The 21,823-nt window shown below is 45.2% G+C and overlaps 1 protein-coding gene across 5 annotated transcripts in view; it reads left to right on the forward strand.

Annotated features, from left to right (window-relative positions):
• The window catches only part of RNF220 (ring finger protein 220), a 158,216-nt gene that overhangs the window by 130,223 nt on the left and 6,170 nt on the right, over positions 1-21,823 (forward strand). For all 5 annotated transcript variants that reach the window (XM_032446172.1, XM_015870371.2, XM_032446170.1 and 2 more), the window contains 6 exons: positions 1,051-1,147; positions 2,108-2,194; positions 3,833-3,888; positions 5,576-5,654; positions 18,458-18,566; positions 19,759-19,833. In XM_032446172.1, the coding sequence (XP_032302063.1) occupies positions 1,051-1,147; positions 2,108-2,194; positions 3,833-3,888; positions 5,576-5,654; positions 18,458-18,566; positions 19,759-19,833 (503 nt within the window). The remainder of the gene's footprint in view (positions 1-1,050; positions 1,148-2,107; positions 2,195-3,832; positions 3,889-5,575; positions 5,655-18,457; positions 18,567-19,758; positions 19,834-21,823) is intronic.

Below are 21,823 nucleotides of genomic sequence, written 5' to 3' on the forward strand. Positions count from 1 at the left end.
TCGTATCACTCGAGAGGCGGACTTAGGTCTGATAATGTCATCTCTCTTCAGAGATGCACCTCATATTCACCATTCCTACATTAATGATAGCCTGTCTTCTGCACTTAGAACTAGGCTGGTGATGCAGAAATCTACCACCTTTGGGGCATTCATGCAAAGACAAGGCCATCTCTATCTTTCTTGTTGGGTATCTGCAGGTAGGATGTGTTTGAAGGCCTGGTCACAGACTTGGGTCAGCACCCATCTGTTTGTGCCCATCCTTTGCCCTCCACCTAGTGCCATTCACCTCCCACCTAGTGCCCACATCTGGCCCAGGAGAGTGGGATGCTAAGTGAAGGAACCTGCTGGAAGCAACCAGAGTGAGCAAAATTAGGTCTGTGTAAGGTATGCCCTGAGACAAATTAAATCTGCTATAGAATTGAATGCAGATAAGGACCTTGCATTACCCAAGAGCACAAGATCTTTGTTTAATTTTCAGTTGCATGGGAGAGTGTGTGTCCAGTGTAAGATCACATAACAAGTAAATATAAGTGTTTCCTTCCTATTAGTAACTTCAGGTAGTAAATAGGAAGTGAAGATTCATCTTCCGTGGGTGCTTGCATTCAGTTAAAAGAAACATGATAACAACCAGCTATAACACAGTCAACAAAATGCTTTGGAACCAAAATAAATCTATATGCTGCTAGAAAGGGGTACTTCTTGCACAGCTGGAACTTGCTTTGGGATTGGGCTCATGCCTGATCAATTCTTGTTAGAAGTACAGGACTCCTGCTGACTTGCACTAGAACTTTCTCAAGTAGGAAGAGTTCATAAGGGGCTGCTAATGACTGTGATGTTTTCTTAAGCAGGTTTGCTTTTCTTAAACATTTTAAATAATAATATTAAATGAATGCTTTGTTTGTTTGTTTTAAATGGTGGTACCTTTTGTGAGCCTGTTCAGAGTAAAGGATGACCTGCTGGTTGGTGCTGTCCTCCTGTCCTTAGGAAATCTCCTTTGCTTGGTCTCCACTTCAAATGCTCACCAGCACATTTTGTTGTTTTATTTTCCAGGTTCTGGGTTCATCATGTGCAGCGGCAAAGAGAATCCAGACAGCGACGCTGACCTGGATGTGGATGGGGACGACACACTTGAATACGGGAAACCACAGTATCGTTTTTGAAAGGCCTATAACTGAGAGGGAACCTAGAGATCCATCGTCAGTGCTTACATAGCATTGTTGAGCTAGTAGGGATTCTCAGTTTCCTCCCTTTGAGATCCTTGTGTATGTGCTAAACTATTTCAGATCCAGTTGGGGAAATCTGTATGAGATGCTGCAGGAGATCAAAACTATTGTTTCTCCAATCTGTATTTCATAAGTGATACTCTCATCTCTGCAATACTCTCATCTCTGCCCAGGCATCTTCCATATAGACAGCTTTCCCTGCTTTGTGGTTAGAAACACAGTTTATTTTCCACAAGGTGTTTGTTTGATTTCAGTGGTTTTGTGCAGTAAATATTTCAAGCGTTATTCACCTGCCGTTGTAACCGCGAGAATGAGTTTTTATTCCTTTTCTTAAACACTTAATTAAGGGCAGTTTTCTGGAACTCCAGCTGGGAGCCAGACTCTTCTGACAAGCTCCAGAACTTCTGCCCTACAGCAGCTGTGCAGCCATCAAGGAGGACTTCCCGCAGGGGTATTAGGCAGACACTGACATCTCTGTGTTGAGAGGGAATGTAAATCTGTAGAATTAGATTGCGTTCAGATCTGTACTGGTCTTTAACACCAAAGCATCAGGCTTTAGCTGGTAGATCTCTGTACTTCAAACAGAAACAGTAGAGTTGTGCAAATTGCACTTTCAGAGGTTGAGGAATTGGTTTTCCTCTTCTGAAAAGCTGCAGTGTTTTGTTGCTGTCTGAGGACTTGTCTGTATCTTTCCACTTAAAACAAAACTCTCATCCACAATCTAAAAGCACACCTCTCCATGGATACCAGCTGCTGTTCTTTTGAGGTTTTTGTTTCTGGTTGATGTGAATTTGTACTGCATCCCAGATAGTGTCCCAACCACCTCAGAAATCTTTCCATTGTCTGCAGCAAGGCTCTATGTTTCTTAACCTCCTTGTGCTCAGGTACACAGAGGCAGACGTTATCCCTTGCACTGGAGAAGAGCCAGGTGAAGCCAAAGAGAGGGAGGCGCTCCGAGGTGCTGTTTTAAAGTAAGTACTGTGCCTTTCTGATTTGCTTTTGTTACTTCTGGGAAATCTCAGTTTTTGGAAGGTATCTGTTTGGCCACAAAGAGGGAGTCTTACAAAAAACCACTGTGTAACAGGTGTGTCTCCATTTCTACCTGTGCAGCCTCATAAAGCTTCCCTGCGCACACTCCCCCTCATTAACCACCATGCTGCCCAGCCAGCACTGTCTTCTCCCTGAGCAGTGCTGGACAGAAGGTGGATTCTGGCCATAGGGGACCTGTGCTGTTTCAGGGCCTTGTACACATCTTGTCAGGTGCACAAGGTCTGAAACTTGTTCATTGTATTAGGAGACCGGCACCTAAGGTGTGATTTCACTGCATCATGTTATTGTTGCAAGGTACACAGATTAATCCTGGGCAGAATGTGTGCTCTGCCCACAAGCATATGTCAAGAATGTAGGCAGACAGCATTCAGGGCACTTGGGAAGCATTTCAGGCAAGTAAAATGAGTCTTAACAGAGAGCTAGGATTGCTTTCTAAGCCCTCTGCCCTGCATAAAGCAGGACTTAAATTACCCCTCTGTCTCTTTCACAGAGTGATCCTGTGAGGTCAAGGTTGAAGTGATTGATAGAGCAGTGAAATGAAGTTTTCTTACTGCTTAGTCTGTCACAAACACTAGTTCAAAATTAGGTTCCACTCCATAGAAGTGTGTCTTTGCCACACTGGATCCAAACCATTGATCCATTCAATACTTTGCAAACTGTGCTAGACTACAGGCGGGCCTCAAACATGCTAAGGCTCCTTCACAGCTAAGAAAAAGAAGCATTGTAACAAGAATATCCCCTCATTAGTGGCCGTGGATGTTTAACACTTGAGACCACTGAGGATGTAAGATATGGAAATCTAGTTCCATATGTGTGACTTGCACCTAAAATGTTTTGCTGTTTGTGTGAAGTCTTTCCTTGTCTCTCTGTAAAGCAGGAGAGAGATTGTTGCTTGTGAAAGCACTTTGAAATTTGGGCAACTTGCTGTAGAAATGCAGTAGATTAGCTGACGCCCTGAAGCATAAGCCTAAGTTACCTTTTGAGCACAACTGTCACAGCTCATAGAGCTGAAATGTTATACAGCCACAAGCATACAGGCTCCTGGGAAGGTTCCTTTCTCTTACTGCCTCTGTTACTGGCTTGCAAATGAATGGATGGGGCCAGGAGTGGTCTGCACTTCAATGCTGTCGTTCTTCAAATGGGAAAATGGGAAGGATGGGGCTTGTGATGGCATACAGTTAGTTCTAAAGCAAGAAGCTATTGCAGCATGGAGGATTTCTGTTCACTGGTAAGGTTTTCATCTTTGAAGCTGGGTATTCGAGAACGAGCTTTAGGTCACAGGTGCTATTTGATTCCCAAGCCTTCAGTCAGCATCACAACCCTCATGTGATTCAGCAGAGGTCACAGCTAGAAGAGAGGTTGGGAGTTCGCTGGTGGAGATGTGTGCTAACACAAAAACACCTCCTGCAGCAAGCCAGCAGCTCGCATTTGATGCTTAGTCTGATGGTTAGAAGTATTGGGAGAGATGTATGTGGATTGGTGGGCTAAAGGACTGGCTTTTCCCAAGCAGCAGAATCTTCTATGTTCAACCTTTAGCATTCTGCCCTTCTCTCTTTTAGTGGTGGCACACCCAGTACTCGAATAACGCCGGAGTTTTCTAAATGGGCCAGCGACGGTGAGTGTTAAGCATGTCAATAATTCATCTGTTAGCTCCAGGAGGGCAGATAGATATTCCATATCTTTTGATTGCCAGTAATTAGGAAAATGATAGGTACAGACGCTCTCGTGCAGTACCAGCAGATGTGTGTACAACCTATTATGGTATCTTTCCTGAAAATTTATCAGCACAGTGAACTGCACTCAGTGAATTTGGGGAAGTTCCCAAACATAGAACTGCAAGTGATATGGTGATAGAGACAGGGGTTGGATTGACTTGCTGTCTTGTCACTAAAAGACAAACTACTGTATCACAGAGGGAGCCATCAGAGCTTGACTGTAATGTTGATGTTCAGCTGTTAGGAGTTTAAACTATATGGGCACCTGTAGCTTTATTTTTTTTCCCCAGCTGCTTATCATCTTCCCTTCTTTAAAGGGGTATGCTGGAGGTTCTGGGATCTGTGCTACCTTGTGACTCATTATGGAGAATCCAGAGCAAACGAGTAAATGTGAAATTTTAATTCACATTATTAGTAATTCAAATTATTTGGAAGCTCCTATGATTAATTGAGGGGTGGAGGGTTAAACCTATTCAGCTGTTGCTTTGTTTTATTTAATGCCAGCAGCACTGGAAGTGTAAGCAGCAACCCAGTGGAAATATGAGAATAATAAAACCTGGCGCTTTCCAGCTGTAGATGCCAAATCCATTTCCAGAGCTGGGCAGTGCTATTCTAGCTCCCTTAGGAAGGGAACTGAAGCTCAGCGACCTGAAGAGACTTGTCCCAATGATTCTGTTTCCTGTTCTGTTACTGTAGTGCTTTGGGCATTTGATTCCCGGCCTTTAAAGTACCTAAAAGACATAACTGACTGTCAGTGGAAAGGGGGGCTGGGTAGGAGCAGTTTTGCCAAAGGCATGATGATTAAACAAAGAACATAAGATATCTATCGCAGGCATTTGCTTCTGTGGGGTAGGCAATCACATCTGTTTTCTTTGATGTAGGAGCACTCACTCGTAGGTGCGTTCAGCTTCAGTAACTGCAGCCACAACAGTGATGAGGAAGCAGCTCTGATGGTGCTTGCTATGAGCTCTGTTTTCTTCATACCTTTTACATGAGGCAGCGGTGCTGAACCTGCAGCCCAGGGACTGGCCCCAGGATGGTTCATCTGGCTTGTTTCTGACTGTTATTTTCCTGGAGGCTCACACCCCTCCAGTGTTAGGAGAAGCCATGGGAATGCTGGTTGAGAAGAGAGCTATGAGCAGACTGTTCTGTCATACTACTTACTGGCATATATTTTTCTCCTTGTGTCTGAAGGGTCTCAGAAAAAGGGAGATGTTGAGAGCAAGGTCTGGGCTGGATAAGTTTGCTCCATAGTCGCCTTTCTGGAAGTACTTTTTGGTGCAACAGCTGCATCAAACCTTTCTGAATTAAATCCTAGCTTAAACAGATGGCACATCTGCAAGGGTAATCAGTTTGTAGTGAAGAGAGGGCACATATTGTACCTTCAGCCTAACTTGTGGGACTGTGCCATGCAGGGAGAGGGCCCCCCTGCCAGGCAGGGATGCGTGGTATTGGTCTCCTCTCGAAAAACTGATATGAAAATGACTCATCAGAGTCCTCCGATTCTGAAACTGTAACTCAGATTATTTCATCTCAGTGATAAAATGTCCTGTTCTGTTACTGATTTGTCTGTTCTCCCCTCAACAGAAATGCCCTCAACGAGTAATGGTGAAAGCAGTAAACAGGAAACCATGCAGAAGACCTGTAAGAACAGTGACATTGAAAAGTGAGTGTAAAGTGGATAGCTTTTATTTCTTGGTTTAAGAACTATGGAGTCCATTGACTCTCAACTGTCTCTGTTTTTGAGGGCAGTCCATTGTCTCTGGTCTATCTTTTCGAATATACTTGCACGTACCACCCTCCATCTTTCCAACAAGGGGGATCCCAGCAGTCCCATAACTTGGCACAAACCACACTGAGAGCATTAAGATCCAAATTATATCTCTGTATGGTTACTAACAAAAACATTTCTCAGTCTCTGTTTATTCTACCTACAGCCCTTCAAGTCAAATCAGAAATTTGACTCTCATTGTTTGAATGTTCAATAATGCAGGTGCCCCAATCATCTCCTTTCATTTCCCTCTCTGCTAACTGGATATCCTCCAGCATAGGGTTAAAAAAAACACCTTTTTTTCCGCACTTTGTGATTGAGTAACAACCCCCCTGCTCAGCTCCCCCCCACAAGCTACTTAGGAGATGTCCTGCTCAGGCAGCATTTGGCAGCCCAAGCATACAACTTCAGGCTGTCTGCTGTTACCATAGACTGTTAATTGTGGGATTTTTTGAGTTGGTAATTACCTGAAATAAAATGTTGTTCCAAGATCAAGTGAGAGGCGAAGCAGCTTGAATGGAATGGAAGAAATGAGAAAAAGCAGGTTTTAAGAAGGGAGTATTTACATTTTGTGGCTGAGATATATTGATAATTTAGGGTGGGGAAAAACTTAATGTTGAAATGAAGAAGACTTTAAAGAAAGTTATTCTTTAATGTAATTAACTTCTTGCCCTGGTCTTGTTGCAAGAGCTTGTGTCACTTGCACATTGTGGGGTGTCTGATAGTTCAGGTAGCCTGGCAAAGCTTTTATTCACAATCAGAAGTTATAGCTGAGGAAATTCCCTGCTGCAGAGGAAGCTTTAACACTTCTTTGCAGTCTCGGCACTTTACTTTTTGCAAGATGATTTATTGGCTTATCCCAAATGTGGGCTGTGTGCTGCTTGATACTTCTTGGTGAGCAGACTTTAGCCGAAGACTGCAGTGCTGGAGAGCTCGCAGGTCAGTACAGAAGCAGTGTTGCCCTTAGAGCAAGTCTAGCTTATGTCTTGCTTAAGTCTAACTATGTCCTGTTGGCCAGGACTTGGGAAAACACACATCCCATTCGCCCTGATCTGTCAGCCTCTGTCTCAGACACTGCTCTGGACCTCCTGCCTGTCAGACTGGCAGCCCTCCACCCTCCCAGATCTGCTTCTATTGAAAATCTTTAAACTGCAGGAGCTGAAAGGATTTGACATTTTCCAGAACACTTGAGCTCAAGTGATACAATTGACATAGCTTTAATAATCTGATCAAAGAGGCTTTAGCTCGCACCTTTTGAAGGATCCCAGAATCCTTTCCAAACAACGCTTGTGCCAGCTCCGCTGTGAAGTGGAGGAGTGTGTGTGTGTGCTTGCATGCATGCACGTGTGTGTATATATATGCACACAACGCCTTGTTCCACAATAACCTTGTCCTGCTGAAGCTTCAGTGCTGCAGAAGGTGCAAAAGGTCAGCAAAACCCAATAGAAATTACAGTAAAGACCTCTGTGTCTTGCTGAGTCTTTCCAATAATGCTGATTTTTAAAGAAGCAGGGGAGGGCTTTTTATTTAAGGCCCTTTATTTCACTGAGGTTCAGAAAGCAAGATGTCATTTCAGGTGGAAAATATCTAACTGCTGGTTTTTGTTGTTGTTGTTTTGTCAGGTTTTGGGGTTGTTTTCTTTTTTTTTGCTCCTTTCCTTTGAGATTCGTGTGTGATAAATAGTTTCTGTCCTGCCATTTAAGGAGTCTGAATGCTCTGTGTGCTTGTCTGTACGGAGGGGTTCTGTTAAATTAATTGATAACAGGGATCAGAGCTAGAAGCCTGCAGAAGTGGGGGGGGTGGGGAGAAAGGTTTCATACTGTCTGGCTGTTTCCCACTCCACTCTGAGCCATGATATATGGCGACCCAACCCAACAGGCTAAATTGATTCATCTCTAGTTCCTGTTTCTTAATCTGGACCTAAATTGGTTTCATTTTTCTTGTGTTGGGTGGCACTTACAGGAAGTTTTCGGCAGCATCACTTCACCCTGTTGTTTGTAACTTTAATTTTTGCTATTAGACCTGATCATTGCTGATAGGTGTGTTAAGCACTGCGCAGCATCTGATGAGCATTTTTTAAAGCATTGGGAAGCACATGGCTTACCACCTGGATCAGCCAAGCCCTCCATTCCGGCAGTGGCTAATAGTGTTAGCAGTGATCCGTGTATCGATCCTTCCCTCTTACAGGTGACATTCCTTCCCCCTCCCCTCTTCCAAAAATACACGTAGGCAAGGAGAGCGGTGTGTCTCTGATACATCAGCATTGAGAAATGGAGCTCACCTGTGTTAGCTCTGAACTTTGGGTGGCAGCTGTGTGCTGGGTGCTCACCACAGGCCCAGGTAATCTCATCTCTGTGCCGATGGAAGGTGTCTGGAAGCATCACTGGGTGCTTTGTGCTGAAGGCTCCTGGGAACAGACAGGCCATGTTGGCCCTCAGCAGCTGGCATGAGATGCAGCTCTGGTTTGCAAAGCGGTCCCTAATTGTCCAAAAGCCACCCCACATCGTCTGCAAGACACACAAGTGCCTTTCCCCAGAAGTCTTCCTCCTCCTCCTCCTCCCTGGAGCTGCCCGCAGCGTCCTGGCGCCATTTTGAGGCTGAGGTTCCCTGGGGTTAAAAGCCAGCATCTTAATTCAGAGTGCCAATGTTCAATTTTGCTTTCTGCCACCAGACTAGATTGCAGGCCAGCGAAAGAGTCTGGGTTAGTGGCCCACTGGGTCACCTCCCATTTGTTTTCCTCAATTTTGTGTTGTCATAAATTCATTCCAGCCCGTTGTGGTTGATCAGTTTATCTCCGCCGGGGCAGGGAGCGCTGCGAGCATGATGTATGGCACGGAGCATTGTAGCCAGCCTCTCCATGAATCACTCCAGCTGGTTGGTGTCAGCCCCAAAGCAAACAGGCCCCGGCCGCTGAGCGTTGACTACGATGAGCTCAGTATGGGAAGAGACATGACGTATGAATGTTTATTTAATAATTCTCTAATATTTCCAGTGGAGTGTGGCTGTGCCTTCTGGGGGGGTGGGGGAAGGCTGAAGAGGGAAACTCTAATCTGTTGGGGTGGGTCATAAATCAGGAAGACAACATCATTAATCAGGGATGGGACTGAACTGGAAGGAGGTGGGACTGGAGCTGCTATCCTCAGTGGGAAGGGGGCTGTGCTCTTCTTCTTTTTTTAAATCTTGTTTCTGATTCCGCTTGGCCCCAGCAGCGCTGCCCACATAATAGCAAGCCTGGACACACGGCTGTTTAAGTGAGTATGCTACCTCCACCATAAACCTTGAGATGCGAGCCTGCCAAGCATTAAATCCCTTTATAATTATCTTCTTTATATAACACTTCATGCTCATCATGCTTCATTGGATGAGATGCTCGTTGGGTTAAAAAGAGGGTCTGGGAGACAAAAAGCAATTGTATTCTATTTTTCTTGTCTCCTCTTTCTTCCCCTTCCCTCTCACTTCACCTCATTCCAGAGCAGCTGTTCAGAAAGCATTGGCTCCAGCATTGGCTGCTGCAGGAGCATAGGGGAGAACATTAGTTAAAACTGAAGTGTAGGGTGGATTCCATGTGCAAAGAGCAGCAGCTCAGACATCAGTGTCTGGGTCTCAGAGCCTCTGCTCCTGGGGAGACAGGTTGAGACTGGAGCCCCTGCTCCAGCGTGCAGCCAGAGGATTAGCTCAGGCCTCAAAGGCAAGGAGCCACACTTAAGCCACTGTGTCACAGGGAAACAGAAGCTGTCTTGCATTCACACCAGAGGATAAGCACTCCCCAGCCCTTCTCTGTAATGTCACACCATTAATAGGCTTTGGTGGTAGACAAGAAAATCCTGTAGCAAGGATAATTTTTTTTAAAATTACCTCAAGCTATTAAATGACCTTAGCCTTTGTGCTCAGGGGGAAGCATGGGGCTGAGGATCTGCAACAGGAGGCTCCAGGCTGAGACCAGCCCATGCAGACTGGAGATGTGATCTGGGAAGCATGGGGTTGTTGAAGCTGGACTGAGTGCTGCCCATGTCTCAGGGCTCGTGTCCAGATCTGTTATTTATTTATTTATTTTAAGCTTTAGTTCTTCCTGTCAGTAATTTAATAGAATGTAATATGTGCTGGTGGTCAGAGTTGGAAAGGTGCATGGGCAGATGTTGGGCTTTTTTTATGAAGTGAGACTTTCACATTACTTCATCCTCTAGATTGGGTGTTCAGGCTCTGGTGGCGAGCAGAGTGCTGGGTTTTTTGCTTCCTCCTTTAACTGTTTGATAGAAACTAAATGTGCCAGTGATGGTCTCAGATGTGATTACCACTGTGCCAGCTGAAATTCTGACAGTGTCATGGTTCTTCCCAGGGTAGCAATTAATGAATTGGATCTTCTCCCAGTTAACTAGTGACAAGATGAGAGGGAATGGCCTTAAGTTATACCAGGGGAGGTTCAGGTTGGACATTAGGAAAAGCTTATCTGAAAAAGAGTGGTCGGGCACTGGGACAAGCTGTCTATGGAGGTGGTAGAATCACCATCCCTGAAGGTGTTCAAGAAGCATGGGGATGTGACACTGAAGGATGTGGTTTAGTGGGTGATGTTGGTTGTAGGTGGACAGTTGGACGAGGTGATCTTTGGAAAAGACCTCAACCTTAATGATTCTGTGATTCTATGAAGCTCAGCAAGGCAGGTAAACAGGAAGAGCTCAGATCTGGTGTGACGGTGGTATCTGTTCCACAGTTGTATCCAGAGGTAAGGTATAATACTCACACTTTGGAAGCAGTTCTTGCAGACATGTTGGACATCTTCCTGCAGTGAAAGAGGTGCTTTTGTCTGTAACATTTTAGAGCTGAAGTGTCTGCAAAGCCAGAACAGCTGCCGGCTCTTGTGGCAGTAGCATCCTTATCCCACCATGAGCTCAAACCCCAGGAAGGAATTTTCTTCCTATCTTGCAAATGCAGTTGAGGCATCTTGCCTTTCATGTCTCTTTGCCCTCTTCTTTCTTTTCTTTCTTTTTTTTTTTTTCTTTTTTTCTTAGTTTCAGAAATGCTGTTAACTTTAATTTGTGGAGTTGCTTCCTGGGAGTGAAAAATCGATGGGGGGCTATCGCAGTGTGAAATTCGACTGTCACTATTGAGCTATAGAGTTAGCAAGATGTCTCAGAAGGTAAAAAATAAATCGTGGCCCAGCAAGTGCTCAGCTGTGCTATTTCAAAGGGGATATGAGGCTGATGGTCCGTTAGAGGGTACTTCAGTTAGATGGATGATGATTCCCTGTGAAATATTGGAGTTATTCCATAGGTAAGAGAAACTTTAGCTTATAAAACACAACCAGCTGCCTTCTAGCAGACGGATTCTGCCCTGAGATGTGTGAGCAGCTTATCAGAGAGAGGACTCATCCCTAAAATTAGCCTGTCGTGTTTAACGATGCCTCTGATGGAGCATTTTAGATCCTACTGTGTCCCTTCTGAAAATACTTCAAGGATGTGACTGTTTATTCACATCCCTTACCTACGCTATAAGAATTAACAGTCAGGGACTGGGATTTTTTGTTCTTTTTTTAGGAAATGTTTGCACGGTGCTCAGAGGCTCTCAAGAGAAAAGTAAGAATTATTGTTAATGTAGGCCATGTTCTTTGTTTGGATGGGAATGTTCCCTTGAAGAGCAGAAGAGCCCCTTCCGCTGCCAGTTTGCTGTCTCTCCTGTGCATCTGTTGGAGGGCAGCCCTGGCTGCACAGCTTCTCTGTGTGCTGGCATTAATAGGGCTACTGCTTTCTTTGGCACTTACTGGCTATTACAGCAGGACTCAGTAAGTGTTTGTGCTCTGCCAGCTGCTGTGTGACAACAGGATGATTGGGTTTATGGTTCTTGGTAGTTTATGCATTTCTTAGGCTATAGTTAGTAAATATAAATATGAAGTAGTACCAAAAAAAAATACCCTGTTTGTGTTATTTCCCAGCTAAACCACGTATGGGACACTGTAGAGTGTGTGCAATTATTTATCTTACACTTGCGTGCACATTTGTGATACAGCAGAGGGCAGATTATTGCTGCAAGAAGCAGATTTAAGCTGTGTTTATCTTGCTGAAGATCTCCCCCAAAAATATAACACTGGTGTTACGCAAGCAATGTAATAGAAAATAGGGTTATAATATTTAAAAATCGTGTTGATTCTTTGCCTTCACTTCGGTGTTGGTGCTTCTCCTTCCTCATTGCCCACCGCTGTGGCCACTTCATCTTATTTACCCATTCGCTTCACCTTTCTTCCTTGTTTTGGACAGTTTTATCCCTCCAAAGCTCTGTTTCCCACTAAGTTGTGTAAGAGTTCCTGCCCTTTCCTTGGACAGCCAGCTCATGACCTGTCCTTCATCTCCACTGCTGATTTCCTTTTCCAGCTCTGGGACCACAGTTGGTTATGCGATACTAAAGTGCAATGGCCTCATGTTTCTTTTTGAAGGCACATTTACCTTAAATGATGCTAATTCTGATCCTTTCTTTCCCCATGAAAGGAAACGGTCGCGGTGTAAAAGTTCTAGGCCAGGCAGCACAAGCTGTAGGAAGTTGTCTGGAGGATGTGTTATCATGCTGCCCTTGTGCACCTCCAATCAGTGTTCATGAATGGGGTTCTGGAAAGCATATCACCTCGGCGATAAAGCCCTTAAAAGGCTGCAGATGAATCCAAGCGGTGCTGTAGTAGCATAGATATTTCCTGTTTATTTTGGCTGTTTGGAGGCAGGCCATGGGAGTAGAAGGCATTTCGTTGTGCACAGGCTCAGCCTAGGAGGCTGCAATTCCCCTTCCACTTCAGGGATGTTTTACAATTTTAATGCCCTGATTATCCAGCCAAAGCTACCAATAATCCCAGACTACCCCCAGACTGCAGTTGGATGCTGGGTTACAGCAGACCTAAGTCTTTCAGAAGAGAAATAGGCCTGCCGAGCTGTACATGGAGCTTGGTTGTAATCCAGACTTGTTTGCTTGTGGATCAGGCAGTCTCGGTAGGCTGGAACCTGTAACCCGTGTTCTTCGTCGGGGAGCAGAGCTGCACTTCCCATCTTCACCACCTGCCTTCGCTGGCCCTGATTTGTATTGAGACGGCACGGTGAGCCTTCACAGGTCTATTAGCAATGCACTTCTGATCCAGTGGGATGAGGGATGCGTTTGAAAAGTGACTTGGCATATCACCGCACAGGGCATGCGACAATTTGCATTTAGGAATTTTGCTCAGAGAATTGTTTTCTAATGCAGCCCGCGCTGCCCCAGTCAAACCTGCAGCAGAATGCTCTTTCCTAGCATGGCTTTCTCCTTTATCGCCAAAGCTGCTCCAGTAAAGCGATGGGATTGCATTTATTTCCTCTTTGGAACAGGGGACACGGTCTCTAAATCGAGATCAGAATGACCCACGCATTCTTTCTCCCAGCTTTCATGTCGAACCATAATTGCTCAAATGGCACAGTTAAAATTTTGGCGCAAGCTCAGTCTTTCACTCGCTGCCTTTTTAAATCAGTCCCAGTGGCCGGCAGATACCGTGTAGCCCTACAAATGCATCTAAACGCGCTGACTCCGAGGCTCCTTCCATTCTGAATGATCAGCGGTGCCATCTGTCTCTGTTTTGATTGGGGCTGGGCACATGTGTCCTGGCAAAACCTGGGCCAAAAAGAGAGAGAGAGAAAGAGCCAGCCCTGAATTTACTTCCTGCTTCTGTAGAGATGTTGTTGGGCTCTGCGTTGTAGAGGCGGAGGAGGTGGGAAAGCATAATGAATTCTTCTGTCATTAAATTCTTTGGGGAATCTTTACCCAACTCCCAGCTAAATGCAGCTTAAAATGCAGCGGTAAGCTCCCCTCAGTGGTATTGCGGCGGTGCGTGCAAGTGTAAGAGAAATAATTCTTCTGTGGGGGGAAAGAAAAAGAGACAACATTGGTTCGCATCAAGATGAAATTAGTCAGAATCAAACTCTGGACTTGGCAAGCAGCTGCTGGTATTAACAAGTTGTGCAAGCAAGTATAAAATAGAGGCGCTGCTGGCGGGGGGGGCTCAGAGCTCTGTGTGTGTGTGTGTGTGTGTGTGTGTGTGCCCTTGCATGCACCCCGCTCCAAATTCACTACTTAGAACACGGAAATTAGAATGGGGAACATTGCATTATTCATAACTTGGCAACCAGAAGCCAGGGCACTTTGCCAAAATAAACTATTCTCTATAATTACAGGTGAAGCAACATTCTTTAATATCTTACAATACAAAAACATACATTAATCAAGGAAAGAGGGCTTTTTTTTTTTTTTTTTCTTTCCTAGAGGACAATAAATTAGCATCCTTGCCAATTTCCTCAATACACGTGACGATGTTTTACAGGATTATAAGTCAGCCTGTTTAAAGGAGGTTAGTCTGAAAACAAATAAAACCGATAAATGAGATTTTTAGCTAAATAAAGGGGAAGCCAGCTCCTGAAGTGCTGATGTCTTGCCAGCTGATTTGCTTTTAGTGCTGGCACTCTCATGGACAGTGGGTCTGAACTTTGCTTAGGATGATTTGACATGGCCCTACTGTTTTTTTTTTATCAGATCTTAACATTTAATGTCCCACAAGGTGAGTTGTGCATGTTAGGCTTTCTCTTCTGCAGTGAAGTTGTGATTATGATACCCATCATCTGGAAGCGTGGTTGCATACAGCCAGGAGAATTTCTTTGCTCCTGGAATCTCACTTCAGCTTGACTCTGCCTTCAAAGCATCAATGTTTCTAATATTAATGATATTTAAGCTGGTACCAGCCTGACCTCTGCCCCTGGTGCAGGGCAATGGCTGGTCTGCTCTGCTGGGATCAGGTTCTCCACCTTGGACAAGGGGAAATAAGGTCTGAGCCATCACTGCCAGGTTTGTCACTGCTCTGTGTTTACAGACATAGAAAAACAAAGGTGTCAGAATACCAAGTGTCAGAAATAGCCCTTGAAATTTTATTGGTGGTGCATTTGATCAGCGCTGAGCTTTATTTTTTTACAAGCACTGGAACTGTAAAAACATAAGGGATGCTGTGTATAGAATGGTGTGACTGCTTATGAAGAAAGTTACGTTTATATCCATTAGAAGTAAACCAAAGGGGAATGTTTAATGGAGGCTTCTCAATGGCGGGGTGCTTTAAATGAGATCTGGGTGAGTGGAGGATGGGGTATTCACGTGGATCAAGCAGGCAGGGTTCTAGATGCAGTGATGTATTTCTTGTTTGTCTGTTTGTTTTGGTGTGGTGGAAAGGCAGCAGAGGTGAATAGCTGCTGCTGGTGTGTGCTACGGAGCTTTTGCTCTTGGGCCCATTCCAGTCGAACAGTTTTTTTTTCAGCAGCCCTTAATATCCATCTGGGAAGGGTTAACCAAAGTCAATCACTTTGACATCGGTATCGTTTTGTTTCCTTTTTGGTCCAGTATTTTGTTGGTGATAAAGCGCAGGCTTAGTCAATTGAGAGATTCCAGAGCTGCAGAATCAGAGATAATTTAATTAACGGAATTGCTTGTGATTGCCCACTGGGACGGCGGGTAGGAATTGCTCGATTTAATTTGGAGAAACAAAGATCACATGCATGCTAATGTTTGACAAATAACCCGTGTTTGGGTTAAAGTTTTTCGCAGAGGGGAGGCAACCTGTTCCCAAGGGAGATTTCCCAGCAGGTGCTTGCTGAGTAACAGCTCAAAGGTACAGATAGGTCCATTTCCTCTTGCACGGCATTTTTGTGCCCTTCTCCTGGCCTTTTATGTGAACAAAAGCAAGGATTTGCTCAAAGATCCTCTGCCCAGGAGAAGTTGGTGATGCTGCTCTGCTCCCACCTTCCTAGTTGCAGAAGCAGCAGCCCAGGGCTGGGTGCATGGACCTTTGCAGCCGTTGTGCTCAGCAGCTCTGTCCTGGGGCTGATGAATGGTGTTAACCAAACACGTCAAATCAGAGCATTGAGGCACAAAATTGCTAACATGCTTCTCCCACATCCAGCATGAGGTCAAGGCAAAGCAAGGAGCGGGGCTCTGGAGCCAGATTCCTTCTTTGCTGCCCTTCCTTCAGCCTCCTTTGGCACGGTGGCTTTTACACAGCTTTATTCCATCTGTGGAGTTTGCTTCACTCTGTCCTTGCTCAGCCCTTAAAAACACAGCACAAGCTGCTCCCTGCTGTATCCAGATGAACTTGCGTGAGGTGTGCCTGCAAGAGGGAAGCCTCAGGGAATTCCTGAGATTGCTGCTGCAGGAAGAGTTGCTCTGAAGTGATACTTATCTTTAGGATACAAGCAGCAGGTTGACGGTAAAATGTCACTAAATGGAATGGTATGTGTCCCAAGTGTGCTGGCCACCACGGGAGCCAGACACATGGGAAGTGACTCTCGTCTTTATTCCATCCCTGGAGGTAGTTCCAGTTTCCTTTATTTACTAATGTTCTCCCTATTTCCCTTGACCTCATTTCCTCTGGCTTTTCGGAAGCAACCATGCAATTATCGCTCACTTTGGGTTGACCCCTGGCCCCCATGTCCCTTGTTGCTGCTGCTCCGAGAGGCTTTCCTGAAAGCTCAAGTGCAAAATACTCACTGGTGGCCAAAAAGCCCTCTCTTGCAAGCTAGGAGCTGTGCATTGGGCACATGATTTGTCCTGAGAGCACACTTAGCAACAAGAACATAGAGTTCAAAGTCTGTCACAGCCCAGCTTTGATCAGCACTGGGTGATACCGCTGTGGCTAAAGCTCCCTCTCTTACCAATGCACCCCAGTCTTGTTAATAAATGTATATTTAACAATGTCTGGAGCGTATGAAGTGATAATAACTAAATCAATACCTCCCACATTGATTGTCCAGGATCCCTACAGCGTGACGCACGCAGTGGTGCGGTAATTTTCCAGCTAACTAGCACCCTGATCTACAGCCCTCCTATTGATTGGCCATTGTATCAGGCAGCCTCTGAGCATTATTTCTTATACCTCTATTCAGCCTCCTTTTCTGATTCATTCATTTATTACTGGACAGGTGCGATTATCTCACAGACTTTCCAAAGTTGGCTGGTAGGGGTCAGCCATTTAGGCCTCTATAAACAAACCATTTTGTATCTCCTCCAGTTGTTGCAGTGGCAAATTCTTCCTTTTCAGGCTTTGACCATTACTGGGCTCAATCTGGAGATGAACCGGCTTTTGCTTGGATCTGCTCAAGGATTTCTCTTTTCCCTCTCCTTACTGAGTCACCTGCTCTTTGAAGGAGGAAGGACAGTTCCATGTACGGCAGGGAATTCAGCACAGGTTGAGGTTCCTGCTTGCCCCCTGCTTTGGGCAGGAACCTTGCTTGCTGCCTGTTAAGTTCTAGTAGCCTCATGCATGCAGGAAGGAGAAATGGATTCCAGAAAGTCAAATTCAGCTGCAGCCTTCATCTAGCATCAGCTTGTTGACAGGCCAGGCTGGAAGGGAAATGATTTTCTCATCCCACAGTAATCTTTAAGTTATAAATAAATAATCCTATTCCTCCCTCAGACAAAACTAACAGCTTTCTACACTTTCTTTGAAAATACTGACAACTCTCCCTCGAGGGTGAGAACCCAAACTGGGATATGATAATAATTTATACCAACAAGCAGGAGCAGTGGATGTTTCACGGCAGGGAGCTGTGTTTGCTATTGAAGCTCTTTCATTTTGCTCCAAAGAATATTTGTTGATGCCGAGACTTGGGTGCGCGGTGCCCCTGTCCTCACGTGCTTCCCATCCACCGGGCTATTGTGGGACCTGGATTTCTTTGCCTTTTTTCCAGCTTACAAATTTCTGCCCCTTTTTTAATAACTCATTTGCAATGAATCTCCTTCTGATTAAAGAGAGCGTGAGCCTTAATTTCAGTGCAATGTTCTGCAAACCCAAACCTTTCCTGGGGGAGTGCTGGAGGGCTCATCCCTGTATCTGCACTGTGCAGAAATCTGGTTTTGCAGCATGCTGGAGTGACACATCCTTGTCTGTAATGCTCCCTGCATCTCATTTGCTAAGCATTACTGCCTGCCCTTGCTTTTAGGTTGGCAAGTTGCTTTTTTCACCAGCCTCGCAGAGCCATGAAAATACACTTGCCTGCCCTCAGCGCAGCGCCTCTGTGACAAAAGAGATAATGCTGCCCATCAAAAATGACCCTAGGAAATGGGAAAGCAGTGGTTGTAAAGCTGCTTTTATAGCCTCCCTGTTGGCACAATGTCTGTTGCTTTTGGTTTCTCCTTTTCAGTATTAGAAACGAATAAGCTGGAGCACAGTTTAATGTAAAAGCAGTGTGTGGATCCTCTGTGATGCAGATCTTGTGTTTCATAAGGTTGATGGTCAGCAGAGGCCTCCATTCTTTAAGGTGAAGAGCAGCTGCTGTTGCCCACACAGAGTTAGCTCACCAGCTTGGAGGAGCGCCCAGAACTTTGTCCAATGTGTTTGGCCCCATGGAATTGCTCACAGGAGACAGGAAAAGAGGAGGAGGGGGGGAAAACCTAACAAAATCTATTATTTAAGTGTTCACGTCTTGCAGAAACTTGCTTTCTATGCAGTTGGCAACACTAGTCCTGTTGTGCTGTCATGATGTGTTGGAACTGCTTAGTAGCAGACCGCCAAGAATTCACACTGAGCTTTTCAGGAACTCTTTTTCAGTGTAAGTTTCAATGTTGCTCACTTTCTCCTCTGTTGCCCACCTCTTGTGAGATCCTTTTCCCCCTGAACTCTTTCCCCCTGCTCAGTGATGCTCACCCTCCATCATCTTTTGCAGAATTACAGAAGACTCTGCAGTGACAACATTTGAAGCACTAAAGGCTCGTGTCCGTGAGTTAGAAAGGCAGCTTTCCCGTGGGGACCGCTATAAATGTCTCATTTGCATGGTGAGTAGCACTCCACTTGTGGTAATGAATCAGAAATGCCTTGATGTCTTTGCCTTATCTTTGCTAAGGAGGGAAGAAGGTTTTCTTTTCCCTTTCTTTTTTTGGGGGGAGAACTCACCGTCATCCCTGTACACCATGAAGAATCTCTTTCCTTTCAAGTGTAAGTGCTGGTTTGTTGTAGAACTTGGAATTTCTCTGTCTGTTAGATTGTTCCACTGACTTTTGTAGCCAAGAAAACCCCAACTTTGGAAGCCTTTCAGGCTCACCACAGAGAATTCCCAGATACTGGTGTTCTCTTTATATACATAAATGAGTGCATTCTGTGATCTGAGACCCACCCTGTGATTTGAGAAGAATGTTGCCTGTTTAAAAGTTGTCCTTCTTCTCCTGTGGTGGTGCTGTAGCCTCCCTTAAGAAAGGTAGCAGCTCCCTCTGATGGTCTGAGCTTGCAATGCTTTTCATCTCCTTGTTCTTCCTTCTGCTGATAGCAGGAGTAAATTCTGCTTGGTAGAGGGCTCCCTCTGCAACTTGAGAACGATGCGTGGTTCTGCCTCTCCTGCCCATTATTGTGGGTATTGGGATAGCAGTTCCCCTGCTTTGTCCTATGAAAACCACAAGAGTTCACTGCTGATTTTCAGGGGCTTAATAGCAATCATAGAAAGCACTCAAGCACACATGTCTGCTGAAGTAGCAGCAGTGTTACTGGGATATAGTTAAGCTGTTGCTGCAGAGTAGAGAGTTGCGATAAGGGTTAATCTTACCCTGCTGCTGTTTTTCATATGATCTGGTGACCCTTATGGTGGGAATAATGGCAGGTGGCCACAGCAACTTCAGATGCTCTTGCGATAACTGTGCTGAGCCATGTCACCACTTGAGTGGATTATGGGCTTCCAGCAGGTCTGGGAAGCCAGAGACTTTCTGGCTCTGCTGTACAAACATTGCTATCTCTGCTCGCTTCTTAAGTGGAAAGTCAGCAGAAGTTTGTTAATGTGTGAGGTCCTCTTAATTCTGCTTTGTTTTTTGCTTTGTCTCACGCCTCATGGTAGCCCAAGATCAGACCTCTCTTGCTTTGCTAATGGATCACCTGTAGTCTGACACCATGCCTGCAAAGAAGGGTGTTGCAATGGGATTGGGAATGAAGAATCAGTAGATCCTTGCTATGGAAATAACCTATTTGCTTCTTCTCCTTCAGGACTCCTACACAATGCCCCTGACTTCCATTCAGTGCTGGCATGTGCACTGTGAAGAATGCTGGCTGCGGACTCTGGTGAGACCCTTGGCTACTTTCTTATTGACTGACAGCCTTCTCCCTCTCTTTTGGGATCCTTTATTTTAAATCACCATGGGGAAAGATGCTTTTTGCTTTATTTCAAACAATCTGAGTGCTGTGCATGCAGGCTTCCAGGTCTTTGCCACTTAACACCCCACTCTAGCTTTGATTTGAGTCATCGTTACCAAAGCACAATCCTGCTCACTGATTGCTCCTCTGCTGCTATGGGGGCAGCCTTGCCTTGCAGCAGAACCCTGCATGCCATCCATACAGAGGGAAAGCTGTGGGAATGGAGGCCAAATCCACTGAGATTGCAAGGGATGGGTAGCTTCTGGAAACCTCATATTCACCTGAAGCAAAGCGAATCGTATTCGGGATAGGAGATAGAGACAGAAGCTTTTATGAATATGAATCCGTGGGTTTGGGATTATTGGAAATAGCGCTGTACAGTTTTCAGGCATATACCATCGTGTTAGGAAGATTGGGGATTACCTTCAACGCCGAGTGGGTGACCCAACACAGTGGTAATTTATACATGTGCTGAAGGACATCAGGTTGAAATTTAAGGTGTTATTAAATACAGTGTTTTCCTTTCCTTTGTTAAAACTGGGGGCTTTATAATCAGCTTTTCATTTCCCCTGTGGAACCGATTTTCAGGCTTTCATTTCACTCAGTCAGTTGTGCTTTCTAGTTCTCTTGTTAGCAAGATGATAAGGCGTTGGGCTGCAACAAATGTAAGGGAATGCCACTCCTCAAAACTGTTCCTGTAAGGCATTACAAAATCTACTTTATAGAACATGTTGTGTTCTTGGAATTACGATTAAGCCCATCTTGCTCCTTTAAATCCTGCCTTTTAAAAGTCTCGTCCAAGGAAAGTTACCAGGATGGTGAAGTGCCTGTGGGCTTCAGTACTAATAGCAACTCAATAACTTGGCTATCCCTTGGGCTGTATTTTATAGCTCTTCAGCTACACCCCGTCACTACTTAGATTATACAAGCTTTTGTAAACATTTTAGCAGCATGTTATAAAAGACACATATGTGGCCACGTAGCTGTGAGGTGTTTGGTTGAATGTGCGCCCTGCCACCTTTGCTAAGTGAGGACTAATCTCGTTCTTCTGCAGTGCTTCAAGCAGAGGATAAAACACTAATTTCTTTTTACTCGAGTCTTTGCTGTCTCTTCTTCCCAGCAGCCCTAAGTGATGCTTTAAATCTGTCACGCCGACTTCAGGTTGTTCTTAGGCTCAGCAACTTCAGTCAGGTCCCTTTGTTTCATGGTCACCGCCATAACAACTACAAAACCTCGCTCCAGGTGCTGCAGGGTTGGTGTGTCTGGGTACCAGTGGGGGAGCACCATGCTGTCCACACACAGCTCTTCTGCCAGCCAGGCAGGGTGGGAACGGTCCAGCAGGACAATGTATTAGGGCTTGGCACTTGCATAGGGGAAGCAATTAATAAGTGGCTACTCATGTGTTCCCCAGCCTCTCCCTGCAGCCCCCAGTTTATTACAGCAGGCCTTTTCACAAGGCATGCTTGCGCTCTTTCCCGTCTCAAAGAGAAAAAAAAAATCTCCCAGCCTGGGCTCGCATGTTTCTAATGTAACCATTAAAATGTAGCCCGAAGACAGCAATAAAAACCCTGGAACGCCTTGGTGCTTTTGTGTCTTGATCAAAGTCAATGTGTGTAATCTCGTTAAGACTGCCCTCCTTCCCCCCTCCTTTTTTATGAATTTAATGGCATACAGCAGCTGGGCTCAGTGTTTAATGCTCACCAACCTGCATTGTTCTAATTAAGGTATCTCCTTTTATTTCGGGCACAAAAGAGACTCTTGTTTTTTTTTAACAAGCGAGGAGCTGTGGGATAGTGTGTGTAATAATCGCCGCTGTTACCTTGCCCTGGGAATAAAGCTGGCTCCCCAGCAGGGCAGGAGGGGGATCGGAGGGAGCCTGCGCGTGCAGCACACATGGAAAGGCTCTGCTGGGGGAGAG

The sequence above is a fragment of the Coturnix japonica genome, chromosome 8 (assembly GCF_001577835.2).
Source record: "Coturnix japonica isolate 7356 chromosome 8, Coturnix japonica 2.1, whole genome shotgun sequence".
NCBI lineage: Eukaryota > Metazoa > Chordata > Aves > Galliformes > Phasianidae > Coturnix > Coturnix japonica.